This window comes from Eumetopias jubatus, unplaced genomic scaffold (genome assembly GCF_037043125.1).
Source record: "Eumetopias jubatus isolate StellerSeaLion01/CBP00866 unplaced genomic scaffold, mEumJub1_p1.0 scaffold_15, whole genome shotgun sequence".
NCBI lineage: Eukaryota > Metazoa > Chordata > Mammalia > Carnivora > Otariidae > Eumetopias > Eumetopias jubatus.
The window spans coordinates 51,837,179-51,857,481 of NW_028274821.1; the positions used below are offsets into that span (position 1 = coordinate 51,837,179).

The window sequence follows — 20,303 nt, forward strand, 5'->3', positions numbered from 1 at the left end:
TGAGCGGGAGAAGGTAACAAGGAGTTAGTCAGGCAAGGATGGGAAGATGATTTCAACCTTTCCAGGTGGACCGAGCTGCTAAGGGTGGAGAGCTAATCCAATTGGCCCCCAACAAGGCTCTTCAGGGGATGGAGATGCCCAGATGATGGCCACAGCCAGCTTTCTAGAGAAGTGTTGAGGCATGTCCAAGTATGTGGTATTTCCTTAATACGTTATGTACTGGGGAGAGTCCTGTCCAGACGTGGAAATGGCCTCTCCCTTCCCTTGGAAATTCTGGCATGCCATCCAGTTTTGCAACTTCCCGGGATGTTGCCAGTCAGCTCTGCTGACCTGTTGGCCCCACAGCACCTGGTGAATCTTGTATTATTGTTCCTTGATTGGTTCTTCATGTTCTAATATCCACAGGGCAGAAAGTTAGAGCCGAGCATGTTTGGCCACTTTTGTCCCAGTAATCTTCACTTTACACTGGGAATTTACATGCTAAAGATTCGGACATCCCAGAGAAAAGTTGCTCAGCCTTTTGACTAGTGATGTGATCATAGGCTCAGGAAATCTAGCAGTATTTATTCAATGGGATCAATACTTTGGATGGCATTGGAGAGGACTACATGGAAGAGGAGGTCAAACTACATAGCTCTTTTGGATAATGGAGCAGCATTGCCTTTTCCGAGAGGAGCAGCATTTCTGGGTTACAGAGTGAAAAACCAAACTGAGTCACCTATTCTGGGTAAGGGAAAGAGAGAGGACTTAACAATTCTCAGTAAGGGTAGATCTTTCTGGATAATGGGGGAAAGATGAAACTGATGTGCTTTTCTGAATAACAGAGGGAGGCAACCCAGAAAAGGAAGCGAGGTAGTAGCATCTTTGGCCCACAAGAACTAGCCAACAGGAGGGCATGTGAGCAAAGACTTCCTTGTGTGGCCATCAAGCACAAACAGAGGAAGGTGTGTTTGAGGAGGCAGGGGTCCTGGAGTTTGTTTATTTCCAAGGCTTTCCATTGCTGCTGCGTATGGCCTGGGGCCAGTGGACCTCACAAAGCCTCAGCCGCCATGTTCTTAAAATAGAGCATGTTTGTGCCCTCTCGGTTCCACAGTGACCAAGAGACAAAGCTAGCATCTTCTCTCAACTGCCCAGATGCGAGGACCTAGAAACCCACTTGGAGATGCTGTGAGGGGACAGTTTAGTCATTTAGACTATGAGCTGTTACAACTGGAGGGAAATTAGTCACATCCAGTATAAATCCTTCATTTTACAGTTGAGGAAACTGAGGCCTGAAGGTGGGAAATGACTCGTCCAAGTCCTCACAGGAAGAACAGAGCTGGGACTAGAGCCCAGAATCCCCAACTCCCAGCCTGGTTCTTTACAACACTAAAAGCTGTTTCATAAGATGAGAGAATGGCTTTCTGGAGGAATCGCTTGGGACAGAAATCAGAGACTGAATGGAAAGACTCAAGGAAATGAATACATTAACATTTAATGAAAGCCTTCTATGAATTAGGCACTGTGCCAGCCTCATTTAATCCTCTCAAAAATCCCCAGGTTGGAGATATTTTTTTAAGATTTTATTTATTTATTTGACAGAGAGAGACACAGCGAGAGAGGGAACACAAGCAGGGGGAATGGGAGAGGGAGAAGCAGGCTTCCCACAGAGCAAGGAGTCTGATGACGGGGCTCGGTCCCAGGACCCTGGGATCATGACCTGAGCCACCCAGGTGCTCCCCATGTTGGAGATATTATTGCCGTTTTACAGCTGTTGAAACTGAGACTCAGATTAAGTAAACATGTGGCTGAGTATTTGAACCCAGATCTGCTTGAAAACAGCCTGCGCTTTTCTACCCGAGCAGACTGGAAACATCCATTGGTTCTCAAGATCATCACTGATGCGATAAAACCTGGGGCAGAAATGAGGCAAGGCTAGCAAGCATCTGCCTTTTCCTATGGTGAGCAGGCAAAGGAGGAGCAGATAGCTCTTTCCTCAGTCACGAAGGCAGGGTGATGAACAAGAGCATTGACACTCTGTTCTGAAGTCAGAGTTTGTGTTATGGAGAAATAATCTTCTGGATCAGTTTAGGCTTTCTGATCTCATTTTAGGTATGGTTACTCCAATGGCTATTTTCCTTTTGGCCTATGTACTATCTCTGCTCTTATGAATGCTATTTTTATCCCAGTTGAATCACTTATATTACCTTTTGACACAGGTTATTTTGTAAAGTTTTGTATATAATTTGCTTCTGAAACACCACTGGCCAATAACCATGGAATTCCTTTCATCACTAAAATCCTAGGCTAAGTGCTTTAAGACATGAGATCACCTTCAGATGAATTGTTAATAAAAATTAAAGCTATAGCCAGTGGCATGGGTATTTTGGGCTCTTGGCCAGCAAATAAACCATCTGCGTGAAAGAAAACAGGCTGACCATTTTGGACTCTGGTCTCCGTGGCTGCATTGTGCATTGACCTCACCGGTAATTACCCAAATTAATTGCCTTTGGGTTGTGTTCTCTCATCATGGAAACCTTCCTTTCCCGATTCAAACCATGTGGGTTAAAATGAGAAAACAAAAGCAAAAACTCCTCCCCGCCCCATACCCGAAAGCCCCTCTGTCAGGGATCCCAGGTGGACCCGGGGAGGCGGGGGGGTGGTGTTGCTGTTGGAGGCCGAGAAGGGCTGGTCATCACCGCATACCATCCATAGGTGGAGGTCTGTTATTCTGTTTCCCCCCTATGAGAGGATACCTATTGTTCCTGAAAACGCTGACCAGGACCCACACTTCCAACAAAAATTCCTCTACCCCTACAACAGCAGAAGCAACAGCAATAGAGAAGTGTTTTGATGAATTGCAAGATGGATAGGGCTTGCAGTGGCCCCAGCCCTGCTGATACCAAATGCCTTTAAGATACAGCCTTTCCCATCCTAATCTACAAAGGAAACAGGAAAAAGGAACTTAAAACTCCCTGCGCTCAGACAGAAATGAGACTGTTACAGCCCGCTTCTATGCTGTTCCTTCTTGCCTCTGACTTGTAAACAAGACCTAGTAGAACATGCGAATGGAAAGTCACAAACCTCTGTGTGTTTGAAAGGATCCTTGGGACCTCATGCACATCTGCGGAAACTGGATGGAGAGATTTGGGGAAGCATGGACTCTTTAGCCGGCTTAGTTCTCTATGGAGTCAGCTTGCTCCTTTCTGGTAAGGTTTGGCTTTGTTTTTTTAATTTAGTTTTTTTTTTTTTAACAGAGTTGGTGATTCTGGACTCTCTCACTAGCTGTTAGTGCGGGTTAACAAGGGGCAGCTGTGGCATATAGGCACCGTTTCTCTATGACTTTCCATTTAATCTATGTGGGGATTAAAATGCAATGTCTTTATGGCACTGAACTGATTTTTCTAGAGTTTCACTCCTGCATAATTGTCACCTGTGTTTCCAGACTCTATGAGCACTGATCAGGTCACTTTGTAGAGATTCACTTACTATGATACATTATTTTACTGCTCTTCATTTGGGATTGTTTCCTTATTTAAAAAAAATAAGAAACCCCGTTTTACCTGCTTCAAAAAAAGTTTTTCATAATTTTTTTAAAAATGAAAGTCATGCAGAGAATTATGGGGCCCACTTAATGGCAATGTGCAGATTGTCATTTTTAAATGAGAACAAAAATGCTTTTCTATAAGGATTTCATATCCACATCCTATTTTAATTGAAACAGTCAAAGGCTAGGCTTTTTGTTTTTTTTCTTTTTTCCTTAGAGCTGCGGTCAGGGCTATATAATTTTTGTTAGTTTTTTAAAAATTTTTGTCATGTAGTAATTTATAGTCTTTATTGGCCCAATGGGCTGAAAGTTGGGGCAGTTACCCTGATCCGTAGGCACAGGACAGTATCGAAAGCTGTTGTAGAGCTAAGGAATGGTGGGCTTGGATGTTTTTAGATCTCGTATGTCTGTTGCTCAGGTTCTCCAGATAGTGGCATTCCTCTTATGTTCACTCACCCTGTGGGACACTGGCTGAGAGTGTTACTAAAACCTGAAGTGCAGATCACAACTCTAATTGCCAGCATGCTCTCCCTTTTAGTTTGAAAACATTCTAATTATTGTAACGAAAATAGAATTGATAGTGGAAATCAAATTGGGAAAATGTGCTGAATTCAATGGTGCAGTCTATAATATGTTAGTAGAAATTGACCCGAACATACATAAGTATGTGTTACATTATTTTCATCTTTTTCTGTATGTTTGAAATATTATATTATTCAAAAAATTAATCCAACAAGATAAGAGAATTGCATGTAATTTGTCTATAGCTTTTCAGTTTGTTTTCAACACCCAATTATATTGAGGATTTAATAATATTTTTAAGACTAAGAATGTATAATATAAATTGCTGAAATGGTTTCAATGTTTTGTACAAATTACTTATATTAACATAGAAATGTTGATTTCTCCAGTAATAGGCACTTTTAAAACAAATAATTATCATGATTGCATAATTACTTTGCTTTATTTTCTGTGTGACATATTTATCAGTAACATGAAATCTGGAACTATTCTACACCAGGGATTATAGTCATCAAAGCCCAGGGGGCTACAGTTGCTCTGAGATACTTTATAAATTAAATCACCTGTGTGCACACATGCAAACACACAGTTTTAATTCAGTTTTTTTTTTTCCCTCAAAGTGACTATGTCATGGCACTTTGCAGGATAGGCTTAGACATAAAATCAGGCAAAAAAAAATTATGTGGCTGAAATAGTTGCTCTGTGTTTAGACCTTAGTTCCCTGGAAAAAAAGCCCTGACTTCAACAGGGAGAGGCCCAAGGAGAGGGATTTCATGCTCCTATTGAAAGGAAGGGTGACACTAGCAAGGTTGGTTTCTGGGGTAGGTCTGTTGTATTGGAATCCTAACTTACTTTCCCAGTATAGCTCTTCATGGACATGGATACACAACACTTGGGAATTGCAACAAGAATCCAGCATGATCATGTCTACAAGTATAGGAGCCCATTCTTTACACCAAACTCCACTGGTAGACTACAGTAATGGAGCAAGGGACTTATGGCTTATGCGTTTCTCTCTCTATTCCAGTGGGTTCTTTCTGATTCCTTTTTTCTCTGAACGTATAAGACTGAAACAATATGTCACATTTGCCTCAATAAAAGTGGCTCTGGGTGGCAGATACTGACCCATAAGGAGTTGGAAAACGTATGTAATTTTCAGAAGACTTCCCTAGATTCTGGTACATTCCCCTCCCAATTGAGGGGAATGGCCAAATTACAAACAAGTTCTAATAAACATACTAGCTTTTCCCTACTCTCCCACCCTCACCAAACCAGGCTGTTCTATCTAAAGAATTGTATATGCAGAAATACAAAATAAAACAAATTATTATTTGTGCTTTATCATAGTATGTCCTATATGATCAACACTGACCCAGTGGGAAGTCTCTAGTAGTGTGCTTTCATATCTCTTTCCTGTTTCATTTGACATTTTAAATAACAACCATTATCTCTAATAGTGGATATCTTGTCTGGAAAGACAGTGGAAATTCGGTTCCAAGGTCAGGAAAGTGGTCCCAGATGGAACCTTCTCATTAGGGCTGGTCTTGGAAGGCTGTATCGGGTGTGAGTAATCAAGGGTGGAGGTCCAGAAGGTGGGACCAGAGACACACCTGGGAATTATTCTCACAGGGAGGAGTTTTGCTTTCTCCACAGATGCTCCCTACTAAGCATTGTCTTTGTTAGAAATGTCAGCATTTCCTTTTCAGCTCTATGCTGGGAGAGCTTCCTGCTAGAGTTCTAGTTCTTTTAAGACATCCCTCGAGGAGGGAAGGACTCATCCAAGTCCATTTCAGAAGACTGTGCTATGTCTTCTGGGAGATTCATTGGGTGGGCTCCAAATTTTTCTGACATTATAAATTTGTCTAAAAAGATATGTGTGTGACTGTATAACCTGCTTATTCCCTGTAGATGGCTTATTGGTGAGAGCACAGAGTCTGGCTTCAGATGATTTCTCTAAGGTGGATAAATGGACCAAACCCAAAAGATAGCATTTCAAAATAGATGAATGTGAAGTTATAAGTTTGGTTTCAAAAAATGTATGTATGTTCAGTGTAAGAGAGTCTTGATTTGTTGAAAGTTCTAAGGAATAACACCTACATTTTGGTGATACACACAATTCATAGGTGTCAACATGTGCTCTGCTTACTAAAATGTAATATATAAGCTGCAACAGTTCACTTTTGTAGAAATATAAGGTCCACATTAGAAATGGTAGTCACTTTACTGCTCAGAGAATATCCATTAAACACTGAAGACAGTGAGAAATTTGACAGCAAACACAGTGGGCAAGCAGGAAGGTAAGTACTTTAAGAAAAATATTTAGCCAGGAGAAAAGAGATGAAATTTTTAAGGGTTTCCATAGAGAAAACACCATAGATGGACATTGTATTTTGCCAGATCTAGGATACAGGGATGAAGGTAGTTTGGCTTGATTGATGGAAACCTTCTAAATATTGGATCATCATCCCCATGAAGAGTGAGCTCCCACACTGGAGAGTGTTGAGGCATAGATTGGGTGATCATCTAGCAGGATCACTGAAGAATGTGGAGCGTGATGGTTACTCCACTTCCCTTTTATATCCCTTTCATTTTACTGTCTGTGCCTCCTCCCTGATCACTCAGGTGGAGAAGAATTCAGAAAAAGCATCAACATCTTTGCCCAGTGAAACCACACTGGGTGTGTTTCCTGAATTTTAACTCAATCAACATGCCTTAAGAGAAAAAAAACATAGGTATACATGTGCTATGATGACTTTTCTGAAGCCACTGCTTGAGGGGACTGAGGTGGAGCTAATCAAGAATGCAGGAGAAAGAGTAAAGAGTATGGATTGTGAAATCACAGACCTGGGGTGAAGCTCAAATTAGATGACCATGGGAAAGTTACTTGATTTCTCGAAGCCATTCTTTCCTCATCTTTTATGGATGAGAGGACCCATTTCCCAAAGTCCTTATGAGCATCATGTGAGGCAAGTAGAGAGCTTAGCCAGTAAGAACGTCCTTAATAAATGAAGCTAGTATAATAATAAAAAAAAGAAGTGTTTCTATGAGGACCTCTGTGCTAGTTCAAGACTGGTCTAATATTTTCCAGCAGGTAGGGGAGTCACTGCTCATAGAAGCACTCTCCTTCTAAAAGACCTCAACATAATCTAATTCCATAAATTTTATGTTTGTATCTCTCCATGTGGGCTATTATCCAGTGCTTCCCCTCACCTCCCCATTCATCCTTGCTCTAGGCTCTTTGCATTCAATCAGGCCCATCTCTACAATCTATGCACTCTTTCCTCTTGGCTCTTGTTCATTCTCTTCCATCCATTTGGAAAGGACACTCTCCATGCCTACGCTGCAAACACAGTTCAACTCAACCTGCCTAGGCCAACTTTGCTTCATGATCTTCCCCTAATCCGGAGTTCCCTTACTATATAGGCTGTGTCTTTGTGATTTGGGCACATAGATTTAGCTGCATTAGCCTTTAACACTTTTGACAACAGATACTACTTCTTTTTTATTCTCGATAGTTCATGCATTTGATGTTCAATAATCTTTATTGGATAGAGTTTAATATGGCCTAATAAGAAATTATTAACATGCCCTAGCAGGCCTGAAAGAAAGAGGGAATGTTGTAGAAAGGATTTTAGTCACATTGAAATAATAATAATAATAATGACAAAAATAACAAATAATGTGACAACAGTAAGCAATTTCATATAAACTGCAAGAGGTATTTGCTCAAATCTTATGTTAAATATGTGAATAAGGTCAAAAGAAAATTCCCTTATTCCCTTAGGTGTGAAACATAAAAATACTTATATAAATACATATTTATATAAAAACATAAAAATAGTTCATGAAAATGGGTCTAACCTGGCCTTTACCCAATATTAGATATTGTACTATTGTTGAATATCACCCAAAAGATATATAGGCTTTTTATTCAATAGACTTTTGAGTTATTGCCTGCTTTTTGTTGATTCATTTATTCATTCCTTTAGTCAACTATCATTTTAGTCAGTGAAGACATATTGAGGATTTACTTTAAGCCAAGTACTGTACTGGATACCAGGAACGCAAAAAAGGACGAGTCATTTTTTTCTCCCTTGCTAAATTCACACTATAGTAGGAAAGAGGACTAGAGGCCGATGAGTTATATGATGTTGTGATAAATGATACCATAGGGATACATACAAAATCAAGCTTTTCAAGAGCTACAAAAACTATTAGTGGCTCCAATAGTAAGAAATGAAACTTTGAAATCTAAATTAAATGTCTAAAAACATAGAATGTCAATTTCATTAGTTACTGAATATAGCATGAATAAAATGAATAATATTTGACAACAATCTGTAGGTTAGATTTTCCTCACTTTGCAAGAATTCCTAAATAGATGTGGATATTGCCAATTATTGCCAATTGTAGTTATAAATGGCTCACAGCCAAATGATTTGAAAACTAAGACTATAAAAAGGAAAAGGGAAGAAAGTACTTCCCATTAGAGGGAGCAGGGAGTGTGGAATAACAGGGCAAGTTCGAGGAAGTCAAATAAGGCTGGAATGTACGGTGGATATGGAGAATTAAGGTTGGGGTCAGAAAGGGAAGGACCTTGTAGACCATTTTAAGTAACTTGTACCTCATTCTGTACATGTTGAAATTTAGTATGGTGTTTGTCCTATCATAGGTGATTTATATCTTGGAAAATTCACTGTGACAATAGTATGGAAGATGGGTTGACCTGGCAGGGAGTGTAGGCACAGACTAATAATGAATGTGTCTTTTCAAAACTCCAGGAAGGAAGGCCTGGATGGACAGGGGGGTTGAGAGTGTTCAGGAGGTGAAACTGTAAGTATTGGTAATGGGTTACATATGGGAGATTGAGTGACAGCAGGGTGACTAAGTATTGCTCCATGGTTCTGGTTTGGGTAATGGTGGTGCCATTCATGGTGCTGGGAAATGTGGCAGAAGGAACTGGTTGGAGATGAGCTGAGATGGTGCCAATCATTATTTTGTACATGTTCATGTTGAGGTTCCATGTAAAGGGCTCTCTGGGTCTGAGCTTAGATGAAGGAGATTGGGCAAGGGCTTGAGACATAAGCATCCTTGGTTTATGGGAAGTGAAGCCATGGCCATGGATGTGTATGAAAATTAAGTGAAGGGACAAAAAAGAAGTAGCCAAGGGTTCTATGAAGAAGCAGTCACGGGAATTGGTAGAAGAAGCAAATCCAATCAGATTTTTCTGGAATTCTAGAGAATTGGTGTGGTGGTAGCTAAGGAAGAAGAGCGTTTTCAGAGGAGGAGAGTAGGATGGGGCAGCAGAGCGACAGCCTCTGCGCTTGACATGGGGGCACCAGATTACAGGTGTGTTGTTTTACAGAACACCAGCAGGACTCATTACATTATGGACCAGAACTGGAAGGGATGTCGGAGCATCAGTTGGCATGACTCCCAGCCTTCAGGAAAGGGAATGTCTAAAGATGCCTCCCTTATTTCTGGAATTTTGAACTGATAACCCAATGCCCACCAGTCTGGCCAGACTATTCCTTAACTCCTAGCACACGTGCAGAATATTTTTTAGCTTGAGCCATGCCTGCTTTCCTCTGCATCCTATCCCTCCACTACCGCCTCTTGTCCCTTCAAGAATTTGACCATCCTTCTCTCCGTGTTTCTTTCCCAAGGCTACAGGGGCAGGTGTGGGAACATGGGTCTGCCAGATGGACAGAGTCCTGACTCTTTTCAACACATCCGCTGATTAGAGGGGGTGCGTTCCTTCTGTCCGGTGGTTCCCTGTTAGACATGGTATGGATGTAACAAGGGAGCCGGTCCGGCAGCCAGATGACAGACATTGTGGGTGGCGGCTGTTAGCTTTCTGCTGGCCACTGCCCTTGCTCGGGGCTTGACCAGTGAGGTATATGTGGAGGTCACACCCATCTCAGCAGATCTGTCAGCTTTCCCGCTTTTGTTAGAGGGTGATATCATGCTTCCTGGGGGGAGTGCTGGAAGACAATGCTCGGCCACTTTTCTCCAGATACAATAGGCGGAGTCAGGAAGGCAGTATTGACATTGCTGGGGCTGGGGAGGCACTCACGGCTCTGCGGCCGTCAGATGGTGAACCAGCTTAACCTTGGCACACAGGGCCTGGGTTGTGCAAGGCGTCTGGCTGCGGAGCCAAAGGGGACTCCGCCCTGGGGAGAGGACTGCTTTAGACATCTGGGAATCTGGGATGGGCTTCAAATTCCGATCCCTCTGTCAAAAACAACCACAAAACAATAATAGTACCAGATAACAAAAATTACTACCATAGATTGAATGTCTGTGTGCCAAGTACTTAATAGGGTTTTTAATAACTCACAACAACCTGCACAATAGATAATACTATTTTTTATTTTTTTTAAAGATTTTATTTATTTAAGAGAGAGAAAATGAGAGAGAGCACGAGAGGGAAGAGGGTCAGAGGGAGAAGCAGACTCCCTGCTGAGCAGGGAGCCTGACGTGGGACTCGATCCCAGGACCCCAGGATCATGACCTGAGCCAAAGGCAGTCGCTTAACCAACTGAGCCACGCAGGCGCCCGATAATACTATTTTTTAAATAGATGGTAAAACTGAGGCTCGAAAAGCAACTTGCCCAAGGTTGAAAATTAATAGACATCCATTATTTTGGACTGCCTAGCATCCCTATTTTTCTTTTTTTTTTTCTTTTTTTTCCTTTTCAGTTAGCCACTGTATAGTACATCATTAGTTTTTGATGTAGTGTTCAATGATCCATTAATTGCTTATAACACCCAGTGCTCATCACAACATGTGCCTTCCTTAATATCCATCACCCTATTACACCATCCCCCCACCCCCCTTCCCTTCTGTAACCCTCAGTTTGTTTCCCAGGGTCCATAGACTCTCATGATTCATCTCCTCCTCTGATCTCTCCCGCTGCAGATTTCCCTCCCTTCCCCTATGGTCCTCATTGCTATTCCTTATGTTCCACATATGAGTGAAGCCATATGATAATTGTCTTTCTCTGCTTGACTTATTTCACTTAGCATAATTCCTTCCAGTTCCGTCCATGTCGATGCAAATGGTGGGTATTCATCCTTTCTGATGGCTGAGTAATATTCCATTGTATATATGAACCACATCTTCTTTATCCATTCATCTGTTGAAGGGCATCTCGGCTCCTTTCACAGTTTGGCTATGGTGGACATTGCTGCTATGAACATTGGGGTAGCATCCCTATTTTTCAAGAGCTGTCATTATTTCCCTCCATGTGACCCGGATGGGACTGCCAATCACTGATTGCAGAGTGTACCACTCATCTGACCACCACAGCAGTTGGTTCAGATGGAGGATGCATGACCCAATAGGGCCAGTTAGACTTTTTCTCTGGGAATTCGTGAGCATGAGATTCTTTCTCCAGTGAGGATGCTGAACACCCAGAGCTACCAGCTTCCTTGTACAGTTGAAAGAAGCTGGTCTTGGGCAGGAGAGATGAGTTCATTCGCACAGAGAGAACAGAACCATGACTGGAGCTCTGTGATTTTTAGAGTGGTGAGTCCAGTGGTTTTGTTTTTATTTTTTTTAAAGATTTTATTTATTGACACAGAGAGAGAGATAGCGAAAGCGGGTACATAAGCAGGGAGAGTGGGAAAGGGAGAAGCAGGCCCCCACAAAGCAGGGAGCCCGACGCAAGGCTCGATCCTAGGACTCTAGGATCATTACAGGAGCCGAAGGCAGACGCTTAACGACTGAGCCACCCAGGCGCCCCAAGTCCGGTGGTTTTAGATCAGAGACCCACCCCTGTACCTTCCAGTTATGGGAGACAGTCACCTTCATTTTCTTCCACTATTTTGAATTTGTTTCTGTGTCTTGAAAGTGAATAGTCCTGAGTGACCCCATGGTTTCAGTAGAAAGTGATAGAGACAAGAGTTAAACTGAGATGACCAGACCCCAAATTCTGAGTCTTTTAAACTCTTCGCTGTACAGTCTTCTAATTGTTTCATGGTCACCTCAGGCTGGTTCCTGGAAAATGAGGCTGATGACAATACTTCTTCATGTGGTTTTGGGAAAGATTTGAAAAGAAATATTACTTAAGATACTTAGTACAGTGTTGGTACATGATAAGCACTCCAAAAAATCAGATGCTCTTAAATGTTTGCTTATAAATGAAGCTAGAGATTCTTACATTGCTTTATGCCAGTCTTTTCAAAGCACATCTCCCTGCATGAGGGCAGGCCTCATTTTTGACTAAGATCATTATTGGATTTTTGGACTCATCTAAATTAAGAGTGAGTGTGTGCGTGTGTAGCTCTTCTCCCATTTCACCACTGTCTTCGCTCCAATTACTCCTGCTCTTACTCTTAATTCCTCTTTGTGTCTAGTACCCTCACATCTAGAAAGCACTTTCTCATCTTCCGGGGTTGCTTTAAATGTCCACCTATTTTACTACTCATTGCTGCCTCTTGAGAATCAGAGGGCAGGGTGATAGGAGCTGTCGGTTATAATCAACGCCTTTTCAGGAGCCCGTCTTTGCTTACTTCACCAGACTCTTGGAATTCTCAGTCCCTCATGCTATATTGGAGGTGTATTTCAGCCATACCAGACTCTTTGTGGTTTCTAAAGATACACTTTCAAGCCTCCGTGCCTTTGTGTATGCTCTTTCTTTTGCCCAGAATGCCCTCTTCGCATTCCCTTCTTCATCTGACTTACTCATGCTTCAAGGTTTATCTCCGGTGTCATGTCTTCAAAGAAGTCTTCTTTAACCTTCTTGCATGGGTTTGGGCCTGCCTTTGCCTGAGAGTCCATCAGAAATGTGGCCTGAGGCAAAGGCACATGTGTAGGTAGATTATTTGGGAAGTGACCTGAGGGAGCAGTGAGGGACTAGGGGAATAGAAATGTACTAGACTATGTTATCATGCTGGCCACTGCTATGGACGCCGGACCCTGCAGACATCCTGAGGAGCCTTATATAAGACATACAGGCACCCTTATGCCTGCCTCTGTCATGGTACTTAGAACATTAAATCACGATTAACAGTTTCATTGTTGCTTTTGTCTACAAGGCTGGGAGCTGTGTTTGGCCTTTCAATATTCTCAGCACCAGACATAGTATACTGGCTGGCAGAGAAACACTTTAATAAATGGTTTTGCAGGGCGCCTGGGTGGCTCAGATGGTTAAGCGTCTGCCTTCGGCTCAGGTCATGATCCCAGGGTCCTGGGATCGAGTCCCACATCAGGCTCCCTGCTCCTTGGGAGCCTGCTTCTCCCTCTGCTTCCCTCTCTCTCTCTCTCTCTCTCTCTCCCTCCCTCTCCCCCCCCCACTCTGTCTCTCATGAATAAATAAATAAATAAAATCTTTAAAAAAAAATAAAAATAAATAAATGGTTTTGCATTGGGTTAAGTGTTCCAGCCATTGCTTCCCTAAGTGTAGTGTATATATTACTGCTGGCCTGAAAAAATGATTTGATGCGGTTCTTGGAAGCATATTTTAGAATTATCTATTTATTTTTATATGTAAGTATAAATAGATGCATGTATATGTATAGCAATCATATAATTTCTTGAATATTCTTAATACGAAGCTAAGAAAACATGAGTTAAAGAGAATGGTTAATAGAATAATTGTACAAGCAGCATGTACAGTCAGCAAGAATCATGACTATGATACATAACTTATACAGTTTGGGAGACACTGCTCTAACTGAATGAGTTAGCTAATCCTTTTTAGAACTCGGTGTGTCCAAGTAAAAAATAGAAAAGTAACTTGGTGTATAATTAATACTATCCTAGTGAGATGAACAAAGTGAAAGGGTCTATGGTGATCAACCTGTCTCAAAGGACTATCTAGGACTCTAATCTTTTCCCAGTAAACCTGGAAAATGGACATTTGTTAATAAATCACAGACACCTAGTTTACCCCCTTGGGCATACTGGGCATCCATCAAAATAGGCCCAGCAGTCAGCCAACAAGCCAGTAGGCATCGTCAACCAGGGGAGGAATGGGTAGGTCAGTTATTTCCACTCATTCAAGCTAGCTTTTTCTGAGCCCTTTCCATGTCCTGGGAATCTGCTAGGCATTGCAGTTAGAAAGATGGTTAAGAGAGGCACATGACCTCCACTGCCCTGTGGTCTGCTGGGTGAAAAGCTCTGCTTTATTGGAGGCCGACATTGGGAGCATGGAAAATGGGGGGGGGATGGTCTCCTCAAGAAGGTGACATTTGAGAAGGATGAATAGGATTATGCTTTGTGGAAAATCAGGAGTGGTAGTGAGGAGTAGAGAATTCCAGGCAGAGAAAAAAGCATGAAAATGGGGAATAGAATGTTTGAAGAAACATTGGCGCAGTGGTCCTACCAAGTGGTCTACCAAGTCCAGGAGAATCCTAGAATCCCTTATTTTTATTTTTTGAGTATCATATGGAGCTAACATTTGGTACCTTAAGAAATACTGATTTGATTCAACTTTCCCATTTTACAGATGCCAACACTGAGGCTCAGCACTTTGCTCAAACCCACTCAGCTCATTAGAGGCTAAGTTTCTTCCTTTAAACAGAGAATGTGGAAGGCAATAGAAATTAGAGCTTAAATGCATGTACTGTAGAGTCGAACTACCTATGCAGTTTAAGTTAGAGCCCCCACTTAAAAATTCTTTTGTCTTTTAAATGCTCAGTGGACCCAGCTGTAAGGCCCCTGGCAGGGTTGGCTTGCTTTGCGCCACCCGGCCCTCCCTGCCCCCTTCCCCTGTGTAACTCACACCCAGAGTCAGCAGTGCTTTTCACACAAATAGTCTGCCAAGAGGTGTGGAACTGGAGCCAGAAACACACAACAGCTGCAGAAGCTCAGCCACATCTAGAGGCTTGCAGTAATCTCCAGCAGGCCTGGACACAGCCCTGACCACTGAGTGACTCTAGAGTACATAAGCCATCAGCAAAGTGTGATTCCAACATAAGTAATACATGCATTCTGCCAGATGCTTCTGGAATCAAACAAACAAACAAAACAGTGTTGTTGCCAGCCAGGGAGAAAAAAAAATCACCATTAATTGCATCACTGTCTTCCCATTAAGGCTGGGGAGAGCCGAACTTCTGTTAGAGAACCTCTTTTCCTCTCCTAGAGATCATTTTCTGATGGAACTCATGGCTTATCACACCTGCCAAGCCCACATTTTCACCCTACCCAGGTGGTTATGAGCACAGACTATGGGGCAGATGGATCTGGGCTGGAGCCCTGCTCAATGGGACAGCTGTGTGACCTTGGACAAGTCTTTTCTCCTTTCTGCAGAATGGAGACCATGACACCCTCTCTAAAGAGTAGTGAGGATTACATGATATAAGTAGATTAAATGCTTAGCAAGTGTAGGTTCATAAAAAAAAAACTCAATAAACATCAGCTATCATTATTATTTCTTATGTTTTCCTATGTTCCTAAGAGCACCCTTTTGCTAAGAACCTGTGTAAATGTTACTCTATTCCATTCCATCCCATTTCAACATCTCATTCCTTCCCAGCCTATTCTATTCTATGAACATTTCTTGAGCTCCTTCTCTGTGCCCCACCCTGGGTCAGCAGATGTAAAAATAAATAAAATGAAGTCTCTACTGCTAAGAAGGCTGCTGGTGGGGTGTGACTTGCAGATGGACTTGCGGTAGATTCTCACTATTCATGGTGAGTTAGATTCAGGCAAGAGTTAGATTCAGGTAAGTTGCAACATTTTTTTAAAAAAGATTTTATTTATTTATTTGACAGAGAGACACAGTGAGAGGGAACACAAGCAGGGGGGTGGGAGAGGGAGAAGCAGGCTTCCCACGGAGCAGGGAGTCTAATGCGGGGCTCCATCCCAGGAGCCTGGGACCATGACCTGAGCTGAAGGCAGACGCTTAACGACTGAGCCACCCAGGCGCCCCAAGTCGCAAGATTTTTGTCAACCAACGGATACACCTAGTTTTTTGTGTGTTTCTATTTAAAGGCAAATCATTTAGTGCATATGGCTGATTGATTAGCATGGAAGTCATGGCCAACAGCACTAAGGACTGCCTCAACAGAGCTTCCCTAACACACGGATTTTCTCCTGGGGCACATCACCGCTTTCTCATGCTTCGGAACGCTGGACAGCACTTCGACACTAAACTTGGGGCCATTTCATTTTTTCAATCTTTTGGGTTTGTCTTAAAAAATTTTTTTTGAGGGGCGCCTGGATGGCTCAGTCATTGGGTGTCTGCCTTTGGCTCGGGTCATGATCCCAGGGTCCTGGGATCGAGCCCCACGTTGGGCTGGCTCCCCACTCTGCGGGAGGCCTGCTTCTCCCTCTCCCACTCGCCCTGCTTGTGTTTCCTCTCTCACTGTCTCTCTCTGTCAAGTAAGTAAAATCTTAAAAAAAAAAAAATTTTTTTTTTTTTGAGTACAATTGGCACACAATGTTACATTAGTTTCAGGTGTAGGACATAGTGATGTGACATACTAATACATTATGTTGTGTTCATCACAAGTACAACTGCCATCCATCCTATTACATCACTATTCTAATATCATTGACTGTATTATGATGTGCTTTTGATTTGTTTGGGGTCATTTTTTAAAAGAGATTTTATTTATTTGTGAGAGAGAGAGCACAGGCAGGGGGAGGGGCAGAGGGAGACGCAGGCTCCCGGCTGAGCAGGGAGCCTGACATGGGACACTATCCCAGGACCCCAGGATCATGACCTGAGCTGAAGGCAGATGCTTGAGCCACCCAGGATCCCCTAGGGGTCATTTTAAATGGTGAAATAACCAATTAAAACCACAAAAAATGTGAAAAAATAGCACTAAATATACCGTAAGGAGGATACTGATTTACAGTTGGCAACATGTGCATCTGAGGACTCGGCATTTTCCTGCTCTGCCATGCGTTCTCATGACTGGGAAGCCACCACGGGGATTGATTTTGAAGTTATAAATAAACTGTAGGCACATTGACAGGTACAGAATCAACAAATAAGGAGGATAGACTGTTGATACAATTGACTAAACTCAGGTGGTAATAAAGTATCCATAGATGTAGAGGACAAGCACAGGAGAGAGAGAAATGGGTTCCTTCTGGGACGGTCCGCTCCACTGATGGGAATGGGGCTTTCAGAAAGGCATTTCTGATGAGCAGACATGGAAACATGGTGGGATAACAGTACGGCTACCAGGTTGTGGCTCCAGGGTGGAGGGCTTTCTGCCTCCAGCACTGTACCGTGCAGTCTGACTTGACAGGATGTCCTTCAGCAGTCCTCTTTTCGCCCACATTCATCTAGAGGCAAGACCCAGCACTCTGAGACACCAAACACACATGAAACAATCTGACTCCATAGTGTTAGTAAGACTTTTCAGTGGGTGGAAGGGAAAGATGCTTTGTATTGTACAGTGTGCAGAGCGTACTAAGTTCACAAGTAGACATCTCTCTCTTTCTCTGGCAAAGTTCATCTCCAGCTCCCAGTCTCCTGATTTCTCCTCCCTTCCTCCACTGTACCGTTCCAGGCCATTCCATTTTCAGTCCCGCTTGCACATACCACTCAGCAAATGAAAGGCCAGCTAGTTATCCAGCCCCCTCTCCTCTGGAATCTTAGCAGGAGCCCTGTATTGTGACTCCAGCATGGCTTTGGGGAATTTTTACTCTATGCTTCATTCTCCACGTATCCAAATATTCACTCCGTAAAATATTTTCTGCATATTTTGGCATAAGCAATAAAGATGTACGAGGTCCCAGATGAGTTACCACTCCCTATTACTGCCACTTACCCCTGATATTTTCTCATCTTGGACACATGACCCATGGTTGCTACAGTTTTGTTTTGGTTTTTTTTAAAGATTTTATTTATTTATTTGACAGAGAGACACAGCAAGAGAGGGAACACAAGCAGGGGGAGTGGGAGTCCCACAGAGCAGGGAGCCTGATGCGGGACTCGATCCCAGCACTCTGGAATCTTGACCTGAGCAGAAGGCAGACGCTTAACAACCGAGCCACCCAGGCACCCCAGTCGCTACAGTTTTTCAAGAGCCTAGTCCGGGCCCTAGCCACATTAGATATTTAATAAATGAATAGATTTCCACTAAACTGATAATTTGGGGAAAGGAGACATTTTTGTAATGTTTTCCTCCTCAAAAGTGATAGGTAATTTTACTTATTGTCATTTTCTTACACCTTTCACAGCAAGGTTTTGTAATTCTCAACACATTAAGTTCTGAACATTTCTTCCTAATAATTCTCATCAAAATTTCCAATGATACTATTTTTGAAACTTAAAATGTGAATTTTATCTCAAGGAATAAGCAGAAGGAGCAGCTGAGAAAATTCTGGGGAAAAAATAATTTTGGGGAATAACTCTATTGGATCTTAAGGCAGAGTACAATACTTATAGTAACAGTGGAGTACAGTACGAGAGTCTGGAGACACAGATTAACAGACTAAAAAAGCCAGAACCAGACATAAGTTTGTATAAAATTTTATTATCTGTAAAGGATACAAATCAGTGGGGAAAGGAATAACAGTCCTGGGAAAATTAGTTTTCTGTTTAGAAAAAAGAACTGTTTTAAAAAATCCATCTGTTACCACACACCAAAATAAATTCCAAATGGGCTAAAGAGTAAATGTAAGAAATCAAGCCATCAAAAGAAGATGGAAGTGGATATTTACTGACATTTCATATGGAGAAAGACTTCTTAAGTTTAAAAACAGTGGAAGAAGCCACAAAAATAAAAATCAATACACTTAGCTATATAAATATTTAAACTCTTAATTTAACAATAAGCAAAATTAAAAGGCAAAGAAAAAATGACAAAAATACTTGAAACAAATATGGCATATAAGAGACTAAAGTATTTTCATAAAAGAAGCTCATTGAAATCAATAGAAAAAATCAAAAACATCAACAGAAAAAGAGGAACAAATAATTCACGGAGGAGGAAATATAAATGGCTAATAGGCTTGTGAAAAAGTTCACTCTCTAAATTAAAGTAAAATCAAAGGGCATCTGGGTGGCTCAGTCGGTTAAGCATCTGCCTTCGGCTCAGGTCATGATCCCTGGGTCCTGGGAATGAGCCCCGCATCAGGCTCCTTGCTCAGCGGGAAGTCTACTTCTTCCTCTCCCTCTACCTGCAGCTCCCTCTGCCTGCAGCTCCCCCTGCTTGTGTTCTCTTTCTCTCTCTCCCTCCCTCCCTCTGTGTCAAATAAAATCTTAAAAAAATAAAGTAAAATCAAAATAAGATACTATTTTTCTATATCAAACTGGCAAAGATTAAAAACCAAGTGGGAATATTCAAGACTACATGGCGGGGGTTGGTGAGATGAGTATGTTTTCATACACTGTAGCTCTTTAGATAGAAACTTAGCAATGTAAAGCAAATTGTTAGAAAATTTAAAATGTTGTAAGATTAAGTAAAAATTTAGGATATGAAAGTGTTCTGTTTTAACCTAGGAAAGAACTGTATATGTTGGTTTCTGCAGTTCCTTTTTGTATGTTCTCTGGGGGAAAAATAAAGGATATACATCAAAATGTATTCCCTGCTCTGCGGGAAGTCTGCTTCCCCCTCTCCCACTCCCCTGCTGTGTTCCTGCTCTTGCTGTCTCTCTCTCTCTGTCAAAGAAAGAAATAAAATCTTACCAAAAAAATGTTGACAAAAATAATTCATGTTCCTTTTGAAAAATTTGGATATGCAGAAAAACATTTTAATATATAAAACAATTGTATACTCTTTTAATATACAAATATATTAAATACATTTTAATATATAAATAATATAAAATAACATAAATATATAAATAACATATTTACAAAGAGATCAAGAGAGAATTGTTAAGAGACAGACTGAGAGGCAGACAGAGAAATACAGATTTGATTATTTGGTTTTAAACATCTGTTAATTATTGTCTTAAAGCATAAACCCAGTTTTGCAGGCTCCCTTTTATGATGGGAACTGAGAGAGGGTAAAAAGGGGACTCAACCACAGAATCATTGACCATAAACCAGAAGGGCCATACAAAGTGAAGGAACAGAGCTAAGCCAGGTCGTCGTCTTCTTCTTTTTTTAAGATTTTTATTTATTTATTTGAGAAAGGAAGAGAGAGGACCATTGGGGAGAGGGAGAATCTCCTCAGCAGAGAGCCTGATGCAGGGCTCTATCCCAGGACCCTGAGATCATGATCTGAGCCGAAGACAAATGCTTAATGGATTGAGCCACCCAGGAGCTCTTAAGCCAGGTCTTTGGATGCTGCCGTATTATAATCAACCAAGCCCTGGAACAAATACTTTCCTCTTACCCCT

The 20,303-nt window shown here is 41.8% G+C and overlaps 1 protein-coding gene across 1 annotated transcript in view; it reads left to right on the forward strand.

The window, feature by feature from the left end:
• Positions 1-3,054: 3,054 nt before the first annotated feature.
• The window catches only part of TEK (TEK receptor tyrosine kinase), a 92,483-nt gene continuing 75,234 nt past the window's right edge, over positions 3,055-20,303 (forward strand). The window contains exon 1 of the mRNA XM_028115236.2: positions 3,055-3,188. Coding sequence (XP_027971037.2) covers positions 3,137-3,188 — 52 coding nt within the window. The 5' untranslated portion in view covers positions 3,055-3,136. The remainder of the gene's footprint in view (positions 3,189-20,303) is intronic.